Source organism: Podarcis muralis, chromosome 1 (genome assembly GCF_964188315.1).
Source record: "Podarcis muralis chromosome 1, rPodMur119.hap1.1, whole genome shotgun sequence".
Lineage (NCBI taxonomy): Eukaryota > Metazoa > Chordata > Lepidosauria > Squamata > Lacertidae > Podarcis > Podarcis muralis.
In genome coordinates this window covers 14,566,911-14,586,062 of record NC_135655.1, presented here as the reverse complement: position 1 = coordinate 14,586,062, position 19,152 = coordinate 14,566,911, and the positions used below count along the sequence as shown (strand labels likewise).

The following is a 19,152-nucleotide window of genomic DNA, read 5'->3' as shown; positions in this document are numbered from 1 at the left end:
TAAAGAGGAAACATTGGAGCTCCTCTGGTAATAGCGATGAGATATGGCTGCTGTAACAAGAATCTCCTTCAGAAGCAGTGGCATATGCACCTGCAATGTTTGTCAGCATCCCAGAGGGATGAGGCTTCACCTGCTTTGCTGGCACATAATCTGGTAATGAGTCAGCAAGACCTCCCTGCAGGATTGCTGACAAGCTAGTCTGTGCGAAAAGCAGAGATGGAAAGTAGCAAGAGTCTATTCAGGAGCCTGTGAAGGACACTGAGGCATGTTCATGTGATTTAAAGAGGCTACCCTCTTTCAACTGTGTGATTACCTCCCCCATTTTTTTGAGAGGGGGATAAAGTTTGCAAGGGGTCCTTACCACAAATTTTGGCTCCAGGTTTGTTTGTTGGTTTGTTTTTAAATGTTTGCTAAAATTAACTGTGCATTTTCTACTGAACCGTATCCTAACGGCATATGCAGTTTGATCCTTAAAGACTTTTTGATCCAACATTTTAAAAGAAAAAAGCAATGCCCTCTGAAAACAGGACTTCCTTGTTTAATTCTCAACCAAAGAGGCATTTTTTGTCATCTTTCTTCCCTGGGTATATTTCTGCTTTTCTTCCGTGTCTGTAGCAATCCCAAGTTGACCTTCCAAGGTAACAGCAAAGAAGTCCCTTGTGGACTTCATGTTGCTTGTAGGTTACACTCCCAGTTTCCTTTGGCTGGCAGCTGTTAACTAAAGACTGCAAATGACATTTTTAAAGACAGCAGAAAAGAAAAACAAGCAGCCAGTTGCTTTCCTGTTTTAAAATTATTGTTGTTACCTGCAGGGCAGGACGTCTATATTACTCCTGAAACAAAGCTCCTTGGCAAGTCAAATTAAAAGTACACGATGTGGAAATTCAGCAGTTACAAAAAAAATCCTGAGCTTTCGCTGCCAAATATATAATATGCAAATGAAGGAGAAAAGAAAGGCATGGTTACCAGTCAAATGTTTAGTTGATTAATCAGTTAGATGAATTACTGCTGTTGACTGCACAGTAAGAATGACCGATGCAGTGCTTGCCAGTTCCACAAAAATATTGGTCCAAAGCAGGACTCCTCAAAGGATCTTAATTGTTTTAAATGTTTTTATAGTTAAAGCCATGGTTTTCCCAGTAGTGATGTATGGAAGTGAGATCTGGACCATAAAGAAGGCTGATCGCCAAAGAATTGATGCTTTTGAATTATGGTGCTGGAGGAGACTCTTGAGAGTCCCATGGACTGCAAGAAGATCAAACGCATCCATTCTTAAGGAAATCAGCCCTGAGTGCTCACTGGAAGGACAGATCGTGAAGTTGAGGCTCCAATACTTTGGCCACCTCATGAGAAGAGAAGACTCCCTGGAAAAGACCCTGATGTTGGGAAAGATGGAGGGCACAAGGAGAAGGGGACGACAGAGGATGAGATGGTTGGACAGTGTTCTCGAAGCTACCAGCATGAGTTTGACCAAACTGCGGGAGGCGGTGGAAGACAGGAGTGCCTGGCATGCTCTGGTCCATGGGGTCACGAAGAGTCGGACAAGACTAAACGACTAAACAACAACAACAACAATTGTTGTATCACTTGTTTGCTACCCCTGGGGTTTTCTAGGAGGAAGGGTGGTATGTATGTATACAGATGGCGGCTGTGGCAAACCACCTTGCACCTCCAAAATTATTTACTTATTTTGAAGGAGGTGGTCTCACATACCTTAGATGTTTTCTTTACTTTAAGCTGAAACCTTTTATTAATTTCTCTAACCCTTTTACTGCTGTCACCATGTATAAAATCCAAATCAATAATATATCAGTTTACCCACAAGTAGCTATGGATAAGCTATGGTACAAAACAGCACAGATTTCACTTTAAAGTGAAAAACAAATGTATTTCTTTTAAGCCAACTGATATGAACAGTCATTATAATACCGCAATGTGTGTGTGTGTAATGGCCCAAATTAGACATCAGAGCCAAACCATGGGATTCAGCTACATTAATAAAACATATACAGTGGTACCTCTGGATACGAACAGGATCCGTTCCAGAGCCCCGTTCGCCTCCTGAAGTAAAAGTAACACGCATCTGCGCGTCTTGCCACTTCCACGCATGTGCGTGACATCATTTTGAGTGTCTGCGCATGCGCGAGTGGCGAAACCCGGAAGTAACACACTCCATTACTTCCGGGTCGCCGCGGAGTGCAACCCGAAAATATTCATCCTGAAGCTGCTTCAACCCAAGGTATGACTGTACAGTGGTACCCCGCAAGACGAATGCCTCGCAAGACGAAAAACTCGCTAGACGAAAGGGTTTTCCTTTTTTTTAGTCGTTCCGCAAGACGAATTTCCCTATGGGCTTGCTTCGCAAGACGAAACGTCTTGCGAGTTCTTGCGAGTTTGTTTCCTTTTTCTTAAAGCCACTAAGCCGTTAATAGCCGCTAAGCCGTTAATAGCTGCTAAGCCGCTAATAGCCGCTAAGCCGCTAATAGCCGTGCTTCGCAAGACGAAAAAACCACAAGACGAAGAGACTCGCGGAACGGATTAATTTCGTCTTGCGAGGCACCACTGTACATGTTATAAATGTGTTATAACACTTGCGCCCCAGATGGCACTGTAGAGCTGAAATCAGAACTATGAAATTTTTCATTGTGAGCTTTACTTTTTTTTTTCTCAGAGCATTTTCAGAGTGTTTTTTAAAGCTATGTAGATGCAGCCATGGTTTAATTATCAGGAATGTGCTCTTTATGCGTGGATACTCCAATTCTCTCTCGTGCCTCCTGGATACTCTAAACCTTAGGTTGCTACAAAACAAGATCTGTAAATTTACCAGGAAGCTCAGTAGGGAATCAGAACATGTGATGGGAGCAGAGAATAAGAGAGTGAGAGCCTGAAGGACCTTCCTGGTGTCTATAATATAGCTATGTGTCTATAGGTGCTGCTGATATCCATTAGCTTGTATCAAGCATGTTACAAGACCACCTTCATCCCACCTTGACCTTTATGGTATGAAAGAACACTTTAGTACATCATCTGTCTGCCAGATCAAGATAGATAGATAGAACAGATAGATGGTCTCGGTGGCTCTCCCACAGCTTTGAAATGTTCTTCTGAAGACTCACAAAAGCCCTAGAATGGAACAAGACATAATTCCAAATAAATAAATTCAGTGTGCAAATTATTCCACATCAGTATAGCCCCAATTTTCATGTTTGGAAAAGTACCCTCTACTTTTATTAAAATAAGCTCTTCCCTTATAATTTTTATCAGACAGGAATTCTCTTGCGGGCTAAATATTGTTTTCCTGTTCCCAGGGTTGTGACCTCAGTGCTACTGTGAAGCTTTGTGTGGAGCCAAGGACAGCTTTTTTAATGTAAATAAAAGGCAAAGAGGAAGTCTTAACTGGATGTCAAACTTCCAAATATGTGAGTGCATATCTCTGCTCAGCTTCAACAACATTCAAGGTTGGCAAAAAAAATGCACACAATACGGTTGGAAAGAATGCTAAAGGTTGCTGGTGTAGGGTCCAGTCAAAAAATAACAATAAGACATTTCACTGCTGAGTAAATATATTGTGTTATAGTCCAAATGGATGGGTTAAAGTATATAAAAAAATAGCAGGCTCTCCCAAAACAATATAATGTAAAGGTAAAGGACCCCTGGAGGGTTAAGTCCAGTAGATGGTGACTATGGGGTTGTGGCGCTCATCTCGCTTTCAGGCCGAGGGAGCCAGTGTTTTTCCACAGACAGCTTTCTGGGTCATGTGGCCAGCATGACTAAACTGTTTCTGGCGCAATGGAAAACTGAGACAGAAACCAGAGCGCACAGAAACCCTGTTTACCTTCCCGCCACAGTGCTACCTATTTATTTACTTACACTGGCGTGCTTTCGAACTGCTAGATTGGCAGCTAATATAATATAACAGCTAATGTAGCAGCCTGCTTTGCACTGAATGCTATGCCAAACCATGGCTTAGCAAGACCTGGATGAATGGGCTTGGGTTTACGGGCTCTGATGTAGGAGGAAGAAACAAAAGAGGGGAATCGTTGATGGGATGCTGGATTGAAGGAGCGGTGAGGTCTTCAGTTGCTTTCAGAGGGGGAACAGGGGTCCCAGCTCTCCCCTCCAACCTCCCTGCAAAGCAGAGAACCTCAGTGAAGGCTGGGGAAGGTTTTGGTCAGCCAAGGGGATAGGCTGGAGATGGCAGTGACTGAACTGGAGCCTGAACAGGATGGATGCAGCCTTCTTCCCTAGAACTAAGTGCCACCTTCGGAGATGGGAGCAGACCCACCCATCCTGACAGAGGGAGTGATTGCGATCTTGAACTTCCCATAAAGTAAGAGAGTCTCACAAGTGAGTGTAGCACACCTTGTCTTTAAAAGGTAGAGGAGGGGCAGGGAAACTTGTTGAGACATCTTTGTTGCTTCTGTCAAGTTCCGAACTTCTTGCCCTCTTGAACTCCTGAATCATGACTCCTGAGCGCTGTGTGTGCTGCTGAGCCAGTACTGTTAACTTGCCTGAATAAATATCTCTTTCTTACTGACAAGAGCCTCTGTCTGGATGTGTTGGGCAGGGACAGGGCTCCTGGAAAAGAGTTTGCAGCTGGTTTGTACACATTACCTGCTTAAAATGCAGTGAGGCTGGTTTCCACCTCCATGTTTCAAATCACATTTGCATGTCACTCGGCACATCAGTTGTGTTAGACGAGGGTTGTGGGTAACATTATGCGTACATGGATTCAGAAACCAGTGGCGGGAGCGCATTGGATGCAAGGTAAACAGGAGTAAACAGCCTAAGAAATAGTATTTATTACCTTGCAAGTCCTGGAGTTTTGCCTATATCAAGACCTATTTTCAGCCATCATCAGGTCACTCTAGAAGAGGGTGTAGTCTGACGATATTTAAATCTACAACTGGGAACCAGGCGTTGCTAGTGCAACAAGTATTTCTCAACCTGCTCCTATATCTACAAGGCTAGGGAGGTGCTGTCAGTCCTTGAAAGGTACGATTGATAGCAGTTCCTCTATACATAATTCTAAAAGAAAGGTGCGGAGACAGTAAACAAATATACTGTACTGTATATGCTATGTTTCGGTACACCTGCCTCAGCAACTGTGACCTAGCTCATGGGCGTAGCCGGTGGGGGGCAGCTGTCCCCCCATATCAAGTAAAACAATAAAAATAGTTAGGTTCTGGACCCCCCAACATACCATAAATCCTGTGCACGCCCATGACCTATCTTACTCCACTTGGAGAAACAAACAATAGCAGTAATGTGCAACAAACCTCACCTCCAATAAGGAAAGTGATGAGAAAATGCATTGGAAAGTGTAGGACAACACATGACTTTCATTTATTTATTACCAGTATATACTGCCCTTTGCTAAAAGACCACAGGTTTACAGCAAAGAACACAATAAACCATATATGTCAATGAATGATTTATTTATTTATTTATTTATTTATTTATTTATTTATTTATTTATACCCCACCCATCTGGCTGGGCTTCCCCAGCCACTTTGGGCGGCTTCCAAAAAAATATTAAAATACTGTAATACATCAAACATTAAAAGCTTCCCTAAACAGGGCTGCCTTCAGATGTCTGCTAAAAGTCTGGTAGTTGTTGTTTTCTTCGACATCTGGTGGGAGGGCGTTCCACAGGGAACGGCCCTCTGGGAACGGCCACTACCGAGAAGGCCCTCTGCCTGGTTCCCTGTAACTTGGCTTCTCGCAGTGAGGGAACCACCAGAAGGCCCTCAGCGCTGGACCTCAGTGTCCAGGCAGAACGATGGGGATGGAGACGCTCCTTTAGATATACTGGACTTAGGCCGTTTACGGCTTTAAAGGTCAGCATCAACACTTTGAATTGTGCTTGGAAACGTATTGGGAGCCAATGTAGGTCTTTCAAGACCGGTGTTATATGGTCTCGGCAGCCGCTCCCAGTCACCAGTCTGGCTGCCGCGTTCTGGATTAGTTGTAGTTTCCGGGTCACCTTCAAAGGTAGCCCCACGTAGAGCTCATTGCAGTAGTCCAAGCGGGAGATAACCAGAGCATGCACCACTCTGGCGAGGCAGTCCACAGGCAGATAGGGTCTCAGCCTGCGTACCAGATGGAACTGGTAAACAGCTGCCTTGGACACGGATTTGACCTGTGCCTCCATGGACAGCTGTGAGTCCAAAATGACTCCCAGGCTGCACACCTGGTCCTTCAGGGGCACAGTTACCCCATTCAGGACCAGGGAATCCTCCACACCTGCCCGCCTCCTGTCCCCCAGAAACAGTACTTCTGTCTTGTCAGGATTCAATCTCAATCTGTTAGCCGCCATCCATCCTCCAACCGCCTCCAGACACTCAAACAGGACCTTCACCACCCTCACTGGTTCTGATTTGAAAGAGAGGTAGAGCTGGGTATCATCCGCATACTGATGAACACCCAGCCCAAACCCCCTGATTAATAACTTAATATCCATGCAATACAAAAAAATTAAACATACTGTAAAAAATACAATGCATAATGATAAGCAATGCATAGTAATAAATAATACATATAGTTCATAATACATAATGAACACATACAATGAATCAACATTAAATTATACATAATGTCATCCCAGCAATAATTTAATAGCAGGGCATGGGCAAGCCCACTTTCCCATATACTTGTCACCCCAAAAAGCATGTAGGGTAGATAGGAACAATCAAAGATGGAAGTTGGCTTATAAATGGAGCTGGTCCAGAACATGGCTCTGTTCTGGATTTGAAAGGACACCATCTAACCTCCCTGCAAACAAATCAGAATGCTTATTGAATAGCCAGCTTTGTCTAATCTCCCTGCAAACAGATTGGGACAAATGCTCAGTTAAACAGGTCATCTGCAACATTGGGAAGTGTGCCCCAAACCTCTTAGACTGGAGGTATATTTGTTTCTAAATTAAAATTCTAAGTGCATTGCAGAGCTTCCCTCCTGGCTTTGAATGCAGAAAAATTCTAGGGCAATCCACTCACAAGTTCCTTTGAATTCAAGAGAGCTTCCTCCTAGCCAGGCAATAACTGGTCTTTTAAAATCATTTTTAATGTTTTAAATTTTGAACTGGTACTTTTGATGTTTTACATTATTCTTATGTGAGCCCCCCTACCTCTTTTTTGCCAGGAAAGAAAGCATAAAAATATTTGAAATAATATTTGAGTTTGAACCTGCTCTCCTGGGTCTATTTTGGTTCCCTCCTTCCAGCGTTGATTGATTTTATTTAAAGAGTTATTGGCTGACTGATTTGAATGTTTGTTTTGATGGGGGCCAGTCTTACTAAGTGGTACACTAAAGTGTGGGATATTGCCCTGCTGGAAAAATGAACTAATAAGCTGAGAGTCATTAGGGGACAAAGATAAAGTGACAATTTCATACCTGTTTGGTCTGATTTGCCTACAAATGAATATGGCTGATAGTGACTCAGTGCATATGAATAATTTTAATAATAAGGTCCATGTTTTGTAACCCCATCCTGTTTAACCCTTATGTTATATCTATGCTATAAATAGTTCCAGTTATTGACTTATTGACTTATTTATTTTGGTTTTATTTTATACCCTTTTTGTCTGGCAGCGATTTATAATTGTATATGGACTGCGTATTGTATCACCAGATCTGTTTGATAGGCACTGTATTTTGTTGAATTTTGTATAACCCTTAAAACGTGTTATTTAATACATTTGCATGGCTGGCCCAAGACACTGGGGCACTTGAGGTGAACCACAAAACGGTGCCTCCCTCTGCAACAGGGAAAAAGGGGTGAATGAAGATCAGGAAAATGGCAGAATAAAGTTCTACATTGGGATCTGATGCCCCTGTGGATCTTGCCGCCCAAGGCAGTTGCCTTGCCTTGCCTCATGCTTGGGCTGGCCCTATACATTGGCTTAATGTCTGTTTTGTTTGACAGTGATGTATAATTTTCTATAACACTTAAAAAAAAAAAAAAGAATATATGTGTGTCTGCTTTTTTCATTATAGTGTATTTCCCCCCACTTTCCAGTCTTTCCAGCTGCCTAAACAGGCGGGCTCCGCAGTCCACCTAATCCAACCGTCAATAAAGCTGGGCGCTAGAACGTTCCATGGCGCCCATGAGGCGAAGGCGGAGGGCCGCGCCGTCCTGCCAAAACAACGGGTCGAACAGCGCGCGGCCGGAGGGGCAACCAGCCCCCTCTCCACTCCAACCCAGCTTAGCGCATGCGCCTTGTACGAAAGGCAGCCGTCGCGCGCGCCTCTCTCCCTCCCTTCCCTCTGACAGCAGTGACATCATTGCTGCCGCCGCGCGGAGGATTGTGGGCCGGGAGGGAGGGCCGCCATTTTCGGTGAGGAGAGGGGCGGAGCTGAGGCCGCCCAGTCAGCCTTGGGAAGCCGGGAAGGACTTACCTCTGTCTGTCTCTCTGTCTCTTTCAGCGGCGGCTGTAACTGCAACAGCCGCGGTGGCGTCGGCGGCTGTGCAGAGACCAGCCTCCTCCCCGGGACTGACAGCCGGCTACTCCGGCCTGGGCGGAGAGGTCATAGCTGGGGTGAGTGGCCGTTTTTCTGGCATCCTGGTTCCCTCTCCGCCTGCCTCCTCCGAGCCCCCCCTCCCCGGAGCCAGCGGCCTGCCGCCCCTCCCTACGCCCCCTCCCGCCGCCCCTCAGAGATGCCGGGAAAGGGCGCCACTTATGGGAAGGTGTGTGTGTATGCGTGTCCCGTGTATAGTGGGGAGCGATGCTAGATCTAATGGGGGGGGGCAGGGGAGGCGTGAGGTGATGCTGATCCCGAGCACCTAAGGCAGATGGGCAGCCTCTGCGGAGGGAGGGCCAGATCCTGCGTGGGTGGGTTGTGGCAGCTAATGAGGATGACAACAACAACAACAATAATAATTAATAATAATAATTTTATTATTTATACCCCATCGTGGCTGGGTTTCCCCAGCCTCACTATGGGCGGCTTACAGGAGGGGGTGTAACGCTGGGTGGGCGGGCTGAATGGAGTACAGTGGTACCTCGGGTTACAGACGCTTCAGGTTACAGACTCCGCTAACCCAGAAATAGTACCTCAGGTTAAGAACTTTGCTTCAGGATGAGAACAGAAATTGTGCTCCGGTGGCACGGCAGCAGCAGGAGGCCCCATTAGCTAAAGTGGTGCTTGAGGTTAAGAACAGCTTCAGGTTAAGAACAGACCTCCAGAACGAATTAAGTACTTAATCCGAGGTACCACTGTACTTCCAAAATATGGTTATTGTTGTCATTATTATATATTCATTTTCCCCTGACGGGGCTCAAGGCGGCTTACAGGTAAAGAACAGCAAAAAACATGCCCCTCTCCCCAATCATCATCAACAACAAATTGGAGCATTGATAGAATTGAAACTGTATACAGATCTAGAAGATGGAGGAAAGGGACATGCACCAGCGGAGGAAGGAGTAATAGGAGGTTGGTAGCAGCCAGATTTGTTTATTTATTAAGCCCTTGGTGTGAAGGAAGTGTGCGTATGTGTGTCTTCCTTCCTTGGAGGCTTTCTCTCTTGCGGCCCCCCCACCCCATTTTTCCGTCGCTGATTACTCATCCAGAACAAAAGGCAGAGCCAGGCTCCTGTTAGTCCCGGGTTGGTCCCTTGGGGCAACAGCCAGTCCCATTGGGATTCCGAGGATGTTCAGGCGTGGATCATTTGCAAAGAGCCAAGTAGCCAACGCGAGATGCAGGAGAGGAAGGGATCTGCCTGCATGTAGGGGATGTGCTTCCTTTACAGAGGCGACAACCCCCTTTCCTACCTTTCTCCCTCCCTCTTTCCTTTTCACATTCTTCTCGCAGTTTCGGGGAGCTAGACAGTAGCATCTAGGGATGAGGAAATGTGTTACCTCAGTTGCATTTTTAGATGCAGGGTGGCTCAATCCTTCTGGGTTTTTGTTTTTGATTGAAATAAGGAAAGGAGAGGGGGTGGGGCATGCTTTTGAGTCTGTTAAGGCAGGCTTATCAGCTTGCTGTCTCCTGGCTTTCTTTTCAATTGATTACAATATTTTGGACTCTGAAACTGTTTTGAAGCAATACTTACACATGGAAGCAGGATGACTGAAACCAGGTTGCAATTAGTAAACCCACAGTCCTAACCATTACTACTCAGAAGTAAGCCCCACTGAATTATAGCCTAATTAGCCCTCATTTTCCCTACCTAAAATTACATGTAAACTACTGAAGCGTAAGAGGCCCTTTGAACAAACAGGACCAGCCCATATTCATTAATAACAGGAAATCTGCCAAATGACTTGTATAGGATCTTGGGAAACTTTTAAAAATCTAGGAAGTAGTTTTCATTTTTGTATCTTGATGGGAGAAAATATCTTGTAGAGCTTACAATTCAAGCATAACAGTATGACAGTAGAATGAAATATAAACAAATGAATTATACAATCCTATAATACTGTATTCACATAACTGGTAGTAAACCCTGTTGAACTAAGTGGTTCATACTTATGAATGGACATGAATAGGATTGTGCTGTGTATAGAATAAGTATGCATTTCTGAGCTAAGTTGTATAGAAAACAGCTGAACCATCTACTTATTGCGTACATGTCAGAATTGTATTCTCATCTTTCCTAAAGAACCATTTATTTTAAAATGACATGAACATATTTTGATTTTACTTTTGATTTTAAATATCTCACAGTTCTTTTTCTAAGAATTTTGAAAGCTAGGTTGCATCATGGTGGAAGACATTAGTCATAGGACTTAAATGCATCTGGAATAATAAATTCAGCATTCATCAACAGTGAAGTTAAAACAGATCCATTAGGCAGAGCTATAATGTGCTATGAGGCAGCACAACTGAGTTATAGCAAGCATATTGCTTAACAGGAAACTGTTCTGAGATGACTTTATATTTTAGGAAGCTGAGAATTGTGTGGTAATAACACAGCTCATTCAGAAATGCTTAGGAGCCAAAATCTATTGTTTTTATTTTTTAAAAGTCCAAGACTGAATAACATTTTTATATAATGTTCCAGATGTTTACCTATATTTTTGTGATCATGAAAATAAAATTGATCCATCCTTGATAATGTTAACATTATGTACTATTTAAAAATGCATGTCCTATTGTAAAATAAAGTAAAGGATTACCCGAAGTAATTGTGAAATATTAATTGATTGCAAGTGGGGGCAGAATTCGGGCTTGAGGAAGCTATTGTGTTTTTATTAGAACCCAGAGACCCACCTACTGGAGTCTGGTGTAAAAGAAATACATTTAAAGAAATCTGATCCCAGGAATTTGCTCTTGAGTACTGGAACTGAACAGAATTCTCAGTCCTGACACAGAAGAATCCTAGTCATCCAATGCTTTCTTTATTTCAGCAGTATAATTTAGAGTCAATTTGTTGTTGCTGTTGTTAAACAATTAGAAGTCAGAAATTCTTGCCAAAGATCTACCAGTAGCCTTCTGTCCACTGCTGCTTAACAGTGTCCATGCTTGCCTTCTTACTAAGGCAGAGTAAAAAACAGAAGTGATTTAGAATGGAAAGGTTAAAAGAGAAATCTAGGTCACTGGCATAAGAGTAATAGTACTTGCAACCTCAGACGAAGCCTCTGAATATTAAATAAGAACACAGAACAATATCTGAACATTAAAGGAAGATGAAGTGGGTTATAATATAAAAAAAATCAGTGTAATATGATTTTATTTTAAAGGAGGGATCAGTTGCTGTTAGCTTTGTGTCTGAGTTTTCCATCAGGCTTTGGCAAAATGCTCACCTGCCTCTCTTCCTTTGTGCTGTATCTGTTGGTTTCTTTTGCTCAGTTGGGTGCCCTTGGGATGTTTCATTGTACCCTCTAATGCAGTCTCTGGCTTTTTACTGCAGGCTAAATTCCCTTTGGACATGAGGATTAGTGCAGCTTCTCTTCAGTCTCCACCTTTCTGCCTCTGAGGCGCAGTTAGCTTAGAATATGTTTTTACTCTGAATTTTCAGTATAACCCTGTCTAGTGTGACAACATGGCTTCTATACATTTTAGGCTTTTTAACATTCAGAATAGCAAGTGCACGAGGCAACATCTAACAAAAGCTGTCTGAAAGAGCTATGGTGCTCAAATATGTAATTTTCTTTATAATAGGAACTAAGCTTCAAATGTTTAAGCTTCAGTTTTTGGAATCTTCAAGAAATGGAGGCCCTCCAATTTAATTTATTCTTTGCAGGATGTACTGCTCATAAGCTTGCATGTAAAATAGCATAGGAAGCAAAATCCCCTGAGGAAGTTTGTCCTTATTACCATACTGTATTTTCTATGTCTTATTGCTGATGCACATGCAAAATATATTGATATTCCTGGAGGGGGGGATGAATGGGTTTTTTAAGATGACAGATTAGGCAGGAAACAATGGATTGTTTTGTCAAACTTTTCTAATAGCAATATTCATTGATGCAGAGAAGAAAGTATTTGGAAATATCCCCCCCCCCATTTTTGTTATTACTCTGTAGTTGTATTAAGTGCAATTTTCCTGTCATCTCTAGAAAATAAACTCTTGTCACTACAGATAAGGGATTCTAGGCTTTTTCAAATCAAAGACGAAATTGTAATGGATAAAATTTGAAGCTATTGCAGCGGCAAGGACTGTGAGCTTTTCTGGTTTCTGTCCATAAACTTGCTGCTAGCAATTATTCATCCCTCACTGGGATAATACTGTCCTATCTCACAAGCAGCACTTATTTTTCAGGGGGTACTCAAGGGTACGGAATACCGGAACCTCTTTTTTGTTGTTGCTAAAAAGTGTGGCACTTACTTTAACAACTTAATGGCTAGTACCGGCACCTATTTTTCTAGGGGGGGAAACCACTGCTCACAAGGCTATTGTAAAGATTATTGACAGCATATTTGAAACACTTTTAACACTCAGTATGCTATATTGTTGTTGTTGTTTAGTCGTATCCGACTCTTTGTGACCCCACGGACCAGAGCACGCCAGGCACTTCTGTCTTCCACTGCCTCCCGCAGTTTAGTCAAACTCATGTTGGTAGCTTCGAGAACACTATTCAACCAGCTTGTCCTCTGTTATGCTATATACATAAATGCAAGGAAGTAAATTTTGTACTTTTTTACTTCAGTACTTCCATTCCCAGTACAAAATAAACACTTGCCAGCTTTTCCCCGCCATTCACTTTATTTTCCAATACGCTAACATTTGTTGAGTAACTCAACGCAGCATCTGGTTTCCAAAATAATTGGGGTATCAATAGGTATGGTACCTGAAATTACTGAAGTATTTTGCGTAAAACTAACCTTTGTGTTTGTATTGCTGAGAAGTGACTAATTTATCATGTTGCCTGTATACATTTTTTCAAACATATTTTTTACCAATATAATTTAGTCCAATAAAATTGCATAAGCGCAACATGGCAAGAAATCTTCCTTCATATACTGACTTTACTTTAGAGATTATGGCTTATTTAAACCATAGTTTTCTGTTACACTGAAATGAGGAGGTTAGATTACTGACTACTAACTAGCATAGGAAATTATCATATGCTGATTAGTAAACCAAGATTAAAATCATAGTTTCTCGGTTTGACTGTGACAGGAAACTGTGATTTCAGCAAGTCATGATCTCTGAGCTGAAGTAAGTGTGTAAGAGGTTTTGAAATTGTTTTAGATTCATATGGTGCACCCAAAGTTGTGTGATAAAAATCCCTCTCCCTCTGCAGCCCCCTGTGCCCTCCAGTCTGCTCTGGAGTGTCCATCTCTGCCAGTTTTAATGTTTTTATGAGAATTTGAACAATTCTCATGATTTTTTTGTCTTACCTCACTAACCTTTAGGGCTATAAGACTATTTTGCCATCAGTCTTCATATGTGTTCCAAATTGCCATCCATGTGGCTCATGACCTTGCTGTTGGCACTCTGTGATTATCTGCCCTTGATGAATTCTCAGTATTCCATATTAATAATATTACCAAAGTAAGAACATTCAATAGTTTTGATTTGAGTAAAGGAAAACTGTACACTTGCAGCTTTAAAAAAATCTGTATTTCAAGGGTAGTGTCAGTATTTCTATATACTTATGGTTTTATAGTATTGTGTTCAGTGGCATTGACCTAAAAATGTCTACTTTTTATGCTGAACAACAAAATAAATATCATGTTGATATGTTGATAACTGACTCAAGATGAATTATTTGTTTAAGGCGGGGGGGGGAAGGGTTGCTTGAAGGGGAATAGCTCTGAACATGGGAATTCTTAATCTTGAAAGTGTTATTTGTGCTGACAATGGGTGATCTCCACCAAGTCCAACTGAAACTAGCTGCAAATTAATTTTTGTTGATCTCTGTGTGTGACTATTGGATATCACCCAATAGACAGCTCACTGGCTTCATTGGGATACAGATGTATAGCACCTGTTAAGTCTTTTTCATTTATTGCACCAGCCATTTACACCTTGTTCCAAGAAAGGAGAGCTGCATGTAGAAGCAGGATTGCATGCACCCTATTGATAAAGATGTGCATTCCCATCTGTGGACACGCTCATTTGGATCCCATTAAATTGGCTGGATGCATCTTTTGATGATTCTGTGTTCTGATGGATTTGGGCTATAGTGGTGTTAAATAGCTACACAAACTGTACTTAAATAAATATGCTGATATAGTTTAATTCTGTGCACAATGAGAACAGTTGGGGGAAATAATCAACATTGTATGATGCAACGTTTATGATGTTGCTAGTATATGTGCTGTAGGAATTACCAGTGCTGAGAGATGAGTCTGTGTAACATTTGTCCTTCTGAAATAACCTGAGGAGTTTGGCTGTTTGAGACATGCCTTCAGAAGGAAATAGTTGACTGATGATATAAGACATTTTATTGAATTATCAAGGAAAACTTAAGTCAGGTGAGCATGGTGAAATGGCATCATACTAGTTTACCGGAATTTGACTCATTTACCTCTTTCACACATTTTCCTGTACCAAACACATTGACAGACATGGCCTACTTGTACATTGCCTTGGTCAGGTGTTCAGCTTGTTCTTTTTCTTCAGTCAGCCAACCTATGCAAGATGGCCTGTGTTGACTGCAAGACAACATGCTGAAAATGTAAGAGCCTCACCCTGGCAAGCAGCTCTGTGCATATGTTGAAAAGGGGAAAAAAATCCCAAGATCTGCTGTTGACATGAGATTGGAACAGATAGGCAATGTTAATGCTGCAAGTAATCTAACAGAAATGTTAGCATTTACCAACCCATATCTATTGGACAAAGCTGGACAGAAAGTCATTTACTAAGATCAAGCATTTTGAGTAAAACCAAATTTTGAAGAGCTGGGGTGCCACAAAGAGGAAGATACTACTGCTGAACTGCAACTAACATGAGGAAGGATCGTGCACAGTTTATCTTCATGATAAAGATCAAAGAAAGATGGAAGAAAGTTTGTAACCCTTTGAAGCATACATCAAACTCTCATTGTTCAGCATGGTTGTTGGCATCCATCTGTCTCAAGAGACAATGGCTACAAGAAAGCTGCACCATCCCCTACAGCTGATTTCCTGTTGAATATGTTCCACAAGGGAAATAAAGCTTATGACAACTTCATTGCTGTGAGAATCTATTACATTTCAAACCAGCCAATTACAAGGTGTAATCTTTTACAACAGTCAGAAGAAAAATAAGAAAATACTGTATATTTAAGGTGACAATTCCTGTATCACTACAAAAAAGAGTTACAGGTATATCCCCTGATATTAGTACCTCTGATTTGGTCACATAGATGCAACCATGTTTTAAACTGACAGTTTTCACTTAAAAGTAGAATCCATAGTCGACAGCTATCATAGATTGCACATGAGTTGATGGAATGTTCCTTCTTTCCATGTGTATGCTAGTGGAGTCTGAACTGGCAGTGACTGACCAGAAACAAGACGAAGATATATAATTGACTTAATTTATTACCTTGCAATGTCATGTACTTCACTAAATTACATTATTACGTGCACCTATGACATGGATATGTTACTCATTCTTCTAGGAAATTCTGAAAGCAAATGTTTGGATGGAAGTAGGTTTGCAATCAAAGAGTAGTTTGAAGTACTACATAGATGTGTGCTAGCTAGCTCATTTATGATAACTATGTGCAAATCCGTATCTGGATTTCTTTGATTCACTGGATGCCTTTTTAAGCAAGGGAAGATTCAGCCTTCTAGGTTCAGGAAGGAAATGAGAATGTACAAGCCATGCTTTCTTCTTTAAAGTGATTGGATTTGGAATGAGGTAACAAAAGCTTAAAACCATGTAAATTGAAGCTAGTTAATGAAGCAAGGCTGCAGAAGTTCATAGTTGTATACAATCAATGTGGTTCTCCCATGAGTGAAATTATAGGAAAATATGGAAGAACTGTGCTGCCATGGAATTCATTCAGAAGAAGATATTGTAGACAATTTTATTTATGGAATTGGACCCAAGCTACACAAAGCAAGACACTGTTGTCCAGTCCATGGGTAGAAAACTGAAAATCAAAGTGCACAACAGAGAGATTTGATGGGGATCAGGATCCCTATCTCTTGGAATCTTCAGGTACACAGATCATGATGCCTCGGTACCATTCTCATGTAGCTGATGAAATAGAGGAGACTCATGTTCTTTGTGGATTTGGAGACAGTCTTCACCCAAAAGTGTGCTTGTTATCAATTTTATTCATGTACAGCAAGTAAAATCACAAACAAGGTTTGTGATAGCTAGCCTGAAAAAAGCATAATAATTGTATAAATTATACAATAAGCTAACTAAACCCTCACAAAACTAAATAAGGCATAAGACTACAAACAGTTAAGCATAAGGCTACCAAGCAATAGCCTGCATGGCATCTTACAGCCGGGGCGAAACATCTCTGTTAGTTCTGGGTCTGTCTCTTAAGTTCCTCATCTTAGTTTTAGCAGCTGAGTTGTGGTTTTGCCAGTTGTCTGGCTCCCTATTATATATTGTTTCACTATGCTGACAAGGCTAATTCATGTGTTCATAATACACATATGAGTTATATGTCACTGGGCTTTACCTTCTTTATGCATTTCTGGGAGGGAAAGGGAATACTGCTCTAGATCCCAAGCAGCTACGTTCTTCAAACTAAAAGCAGTTGTGTGAGAAACTCAGCTTATATGTTACAGACAACCAGCCTTTGATTCTTCCAGCTAGTGCATTGTTTATCATACTTTACAAGCCTTGTGACATTTGCTAATTTCTACTGAATAAACGCTGTGCTGCTGACAAAGATTCATATTAACTCTGGAAGGGACAGGTTACAAATAGGAAACAAAGCTAAGTCCATGCATGTTAGGCCTTATGCTGGGGCATTAAAGGGACAATTGCCAGCATCAGTCCTTGTGATAACCGTAGTCTTCTACACATGTCAGGAAGATTTTGGGATCCACATGGCAGGAGAGCATCTTAAACAAAGATGTGCTCTCCCAAGCCCACATTCTCACCATGTTTGCACTCCTGTCTCAGAAACATCTACGCTAGGTTGGTAATGTCCACAGAATAAAAGATGGCAGGATCCCCAAGGACATGCTCTGTGGAGAGCTTGCTTCAGGCACCGGGCCCATTGGCAGACCAACTCTTCATTACAAAAATGTCTGCAAACTTGACATGAAGGCTGGCAACATTAATCCTGTGGTGTGGGAATCCCTTGCAGACGACCACAGTGCCTGGAGACAGACAAACAGGTTGTATATCCACAACAGTGACCTGAGGAGGAATGACCGTTGGAAGAAGAAACACCATGGTACACTTGCATCAGCCCAACCGAACGCTTTCATCTGCCTCAGCTGCAACAGATCCTGTATTTTTCGTTTCGGTCTCTACTGCCACAGCAGGCGCTGTAACTCTCCAATAGCTCAACTCTGATATTGTCTTCTGCTAACTAACACACAACTGGGGGAAGGACAACATCTGCATAGTCAATTGTTTTTTAATGCCCAGTACAGTGGTACCCTGGGTTAAGTACTTAATTCGTTCCGGAGGTCCATTCTTAACCTGAAACTGTTCTTAACCTGAAGCATCACTTTAGCTAATGGGGCCTCCTGCTGCTGCTGCGCCGCCGGAGCACGATTTCTGTTCTCATCCTGAAGCAAAGTTCTTAACCTGAAGCACTATTTCTGGGTTAGCGGAGTCTGTAACCTGAAGTGTATGTAACCCGAGGTACCACTGTAGTTGTTTCTCGTTGTGATCTTAATGGCATTGCTATCAGTGAGTTCCTGAACCAGTAGACCTAGCTCAGCCTTTATTTTTCACTGGTATCTTCCCTTTATACTCCAAAATCAGATAAATTCTACCCCTTTACTAAACTTAGGATTATGGGTAGTCTGCAACATCCCCCCAAATTCATAATATTATTTTCCTACTTCAAGTAAAGGTGTGCTCCAAGTAGAACCATTGAAGAACAAGAGAAATAAGATACAATACTTTGCATACCTTTTTCTAGCTCTGTCACAGGTATGCACATGCTCAGATTTAGGAATAAGAAGCTCCACCCAGTGTTTGGAAACATGTTATGGCCCAAAGGCTGTTGTTTAGATTTATTTTTCTGATATATTTTGCATATTTGTATGCAACCAATTTGCTCCCTGGCAATTCACAATAAAATGCATAGAACAATGAAATCAATAGTACACAGCAAACCAGAAACAGAGGTGCATTTAAAATAGGTTAAAGCATGAAGCATAAAAGGCTTCAGAAAAGCAGATCTTCTTACAGGGTCAAAAGAGAAGAATGGGTGCATGGTTAGCCTCCCTAGGGAAGGAGTTCTGTGAGTAGTACAGAGGTATTTGCTTTAACAGAGAATTGGCAACTAATAGTTACCCTTATTGGGTGGCACTGTGAGTTAAACCACAGAGCCTAGGACTTGCCGATCAGAAGGTCGGTGGTTCAAATCCCTGCGACAGGGTGAGCTCCTATTGCTCGGTCCCTGCTCCTGCCAACCTAGCAGTTCGAAAGCACGTCAAAGTGCAAGTAGATAAATAGGTACCGCTCCGGCAGGAAGGTAAACGGTGTTTCCGTGCGCTGCTCTGGTTTGCCAGAAGCGACTTAGTCATGCTGGCCACATGACCCGGAAGCTGTACGCCGGCTTCCTCAGCCTATAGAGCGAGATGAGTGCCGCAACCCCAGAGTCGGCCACGACTGGACCTAAT

The 19,152-nt window shown here is 42.2% G+C and overlaps 1 protein-coding gene across 12 annotated transcripts in view; it reads left to right on the top strand.

The window, feature by feature from the left end:
- Positions 1-8,325: 8,325 nt before the first annotated feature.
- The window catches only part of KLC1 (kinesin light chain 1), a 40,570-nt gene continuing 29,743 nt past the window's right edge, over positions 8,326-19,152 (top strand). For 5 of the 12 annotated variants that reach the window (XM_077923753.1, XM_077923750.1, XM_028752000.2 and 2 more), the window contains exon 1: positions 8,671-8,689. In XM_077923753.1, coding sequence (XP_077779879.1) covers positions 8,682-8,689 — 8 coding nt within the window. In that variant the 5' untranslated portion in view covers positions 8,671-8,681. Of the gene's footprint in view, positions 8,541-8,668; positions 8,690-9,297; positions 9,436-19,152 lie in introns of those variants that run through there. The other 7 variants (XM_077923743.1, XM_077923726.1, XM_077923729.1 and 4 more) reach the window with 4 other exon arrangements.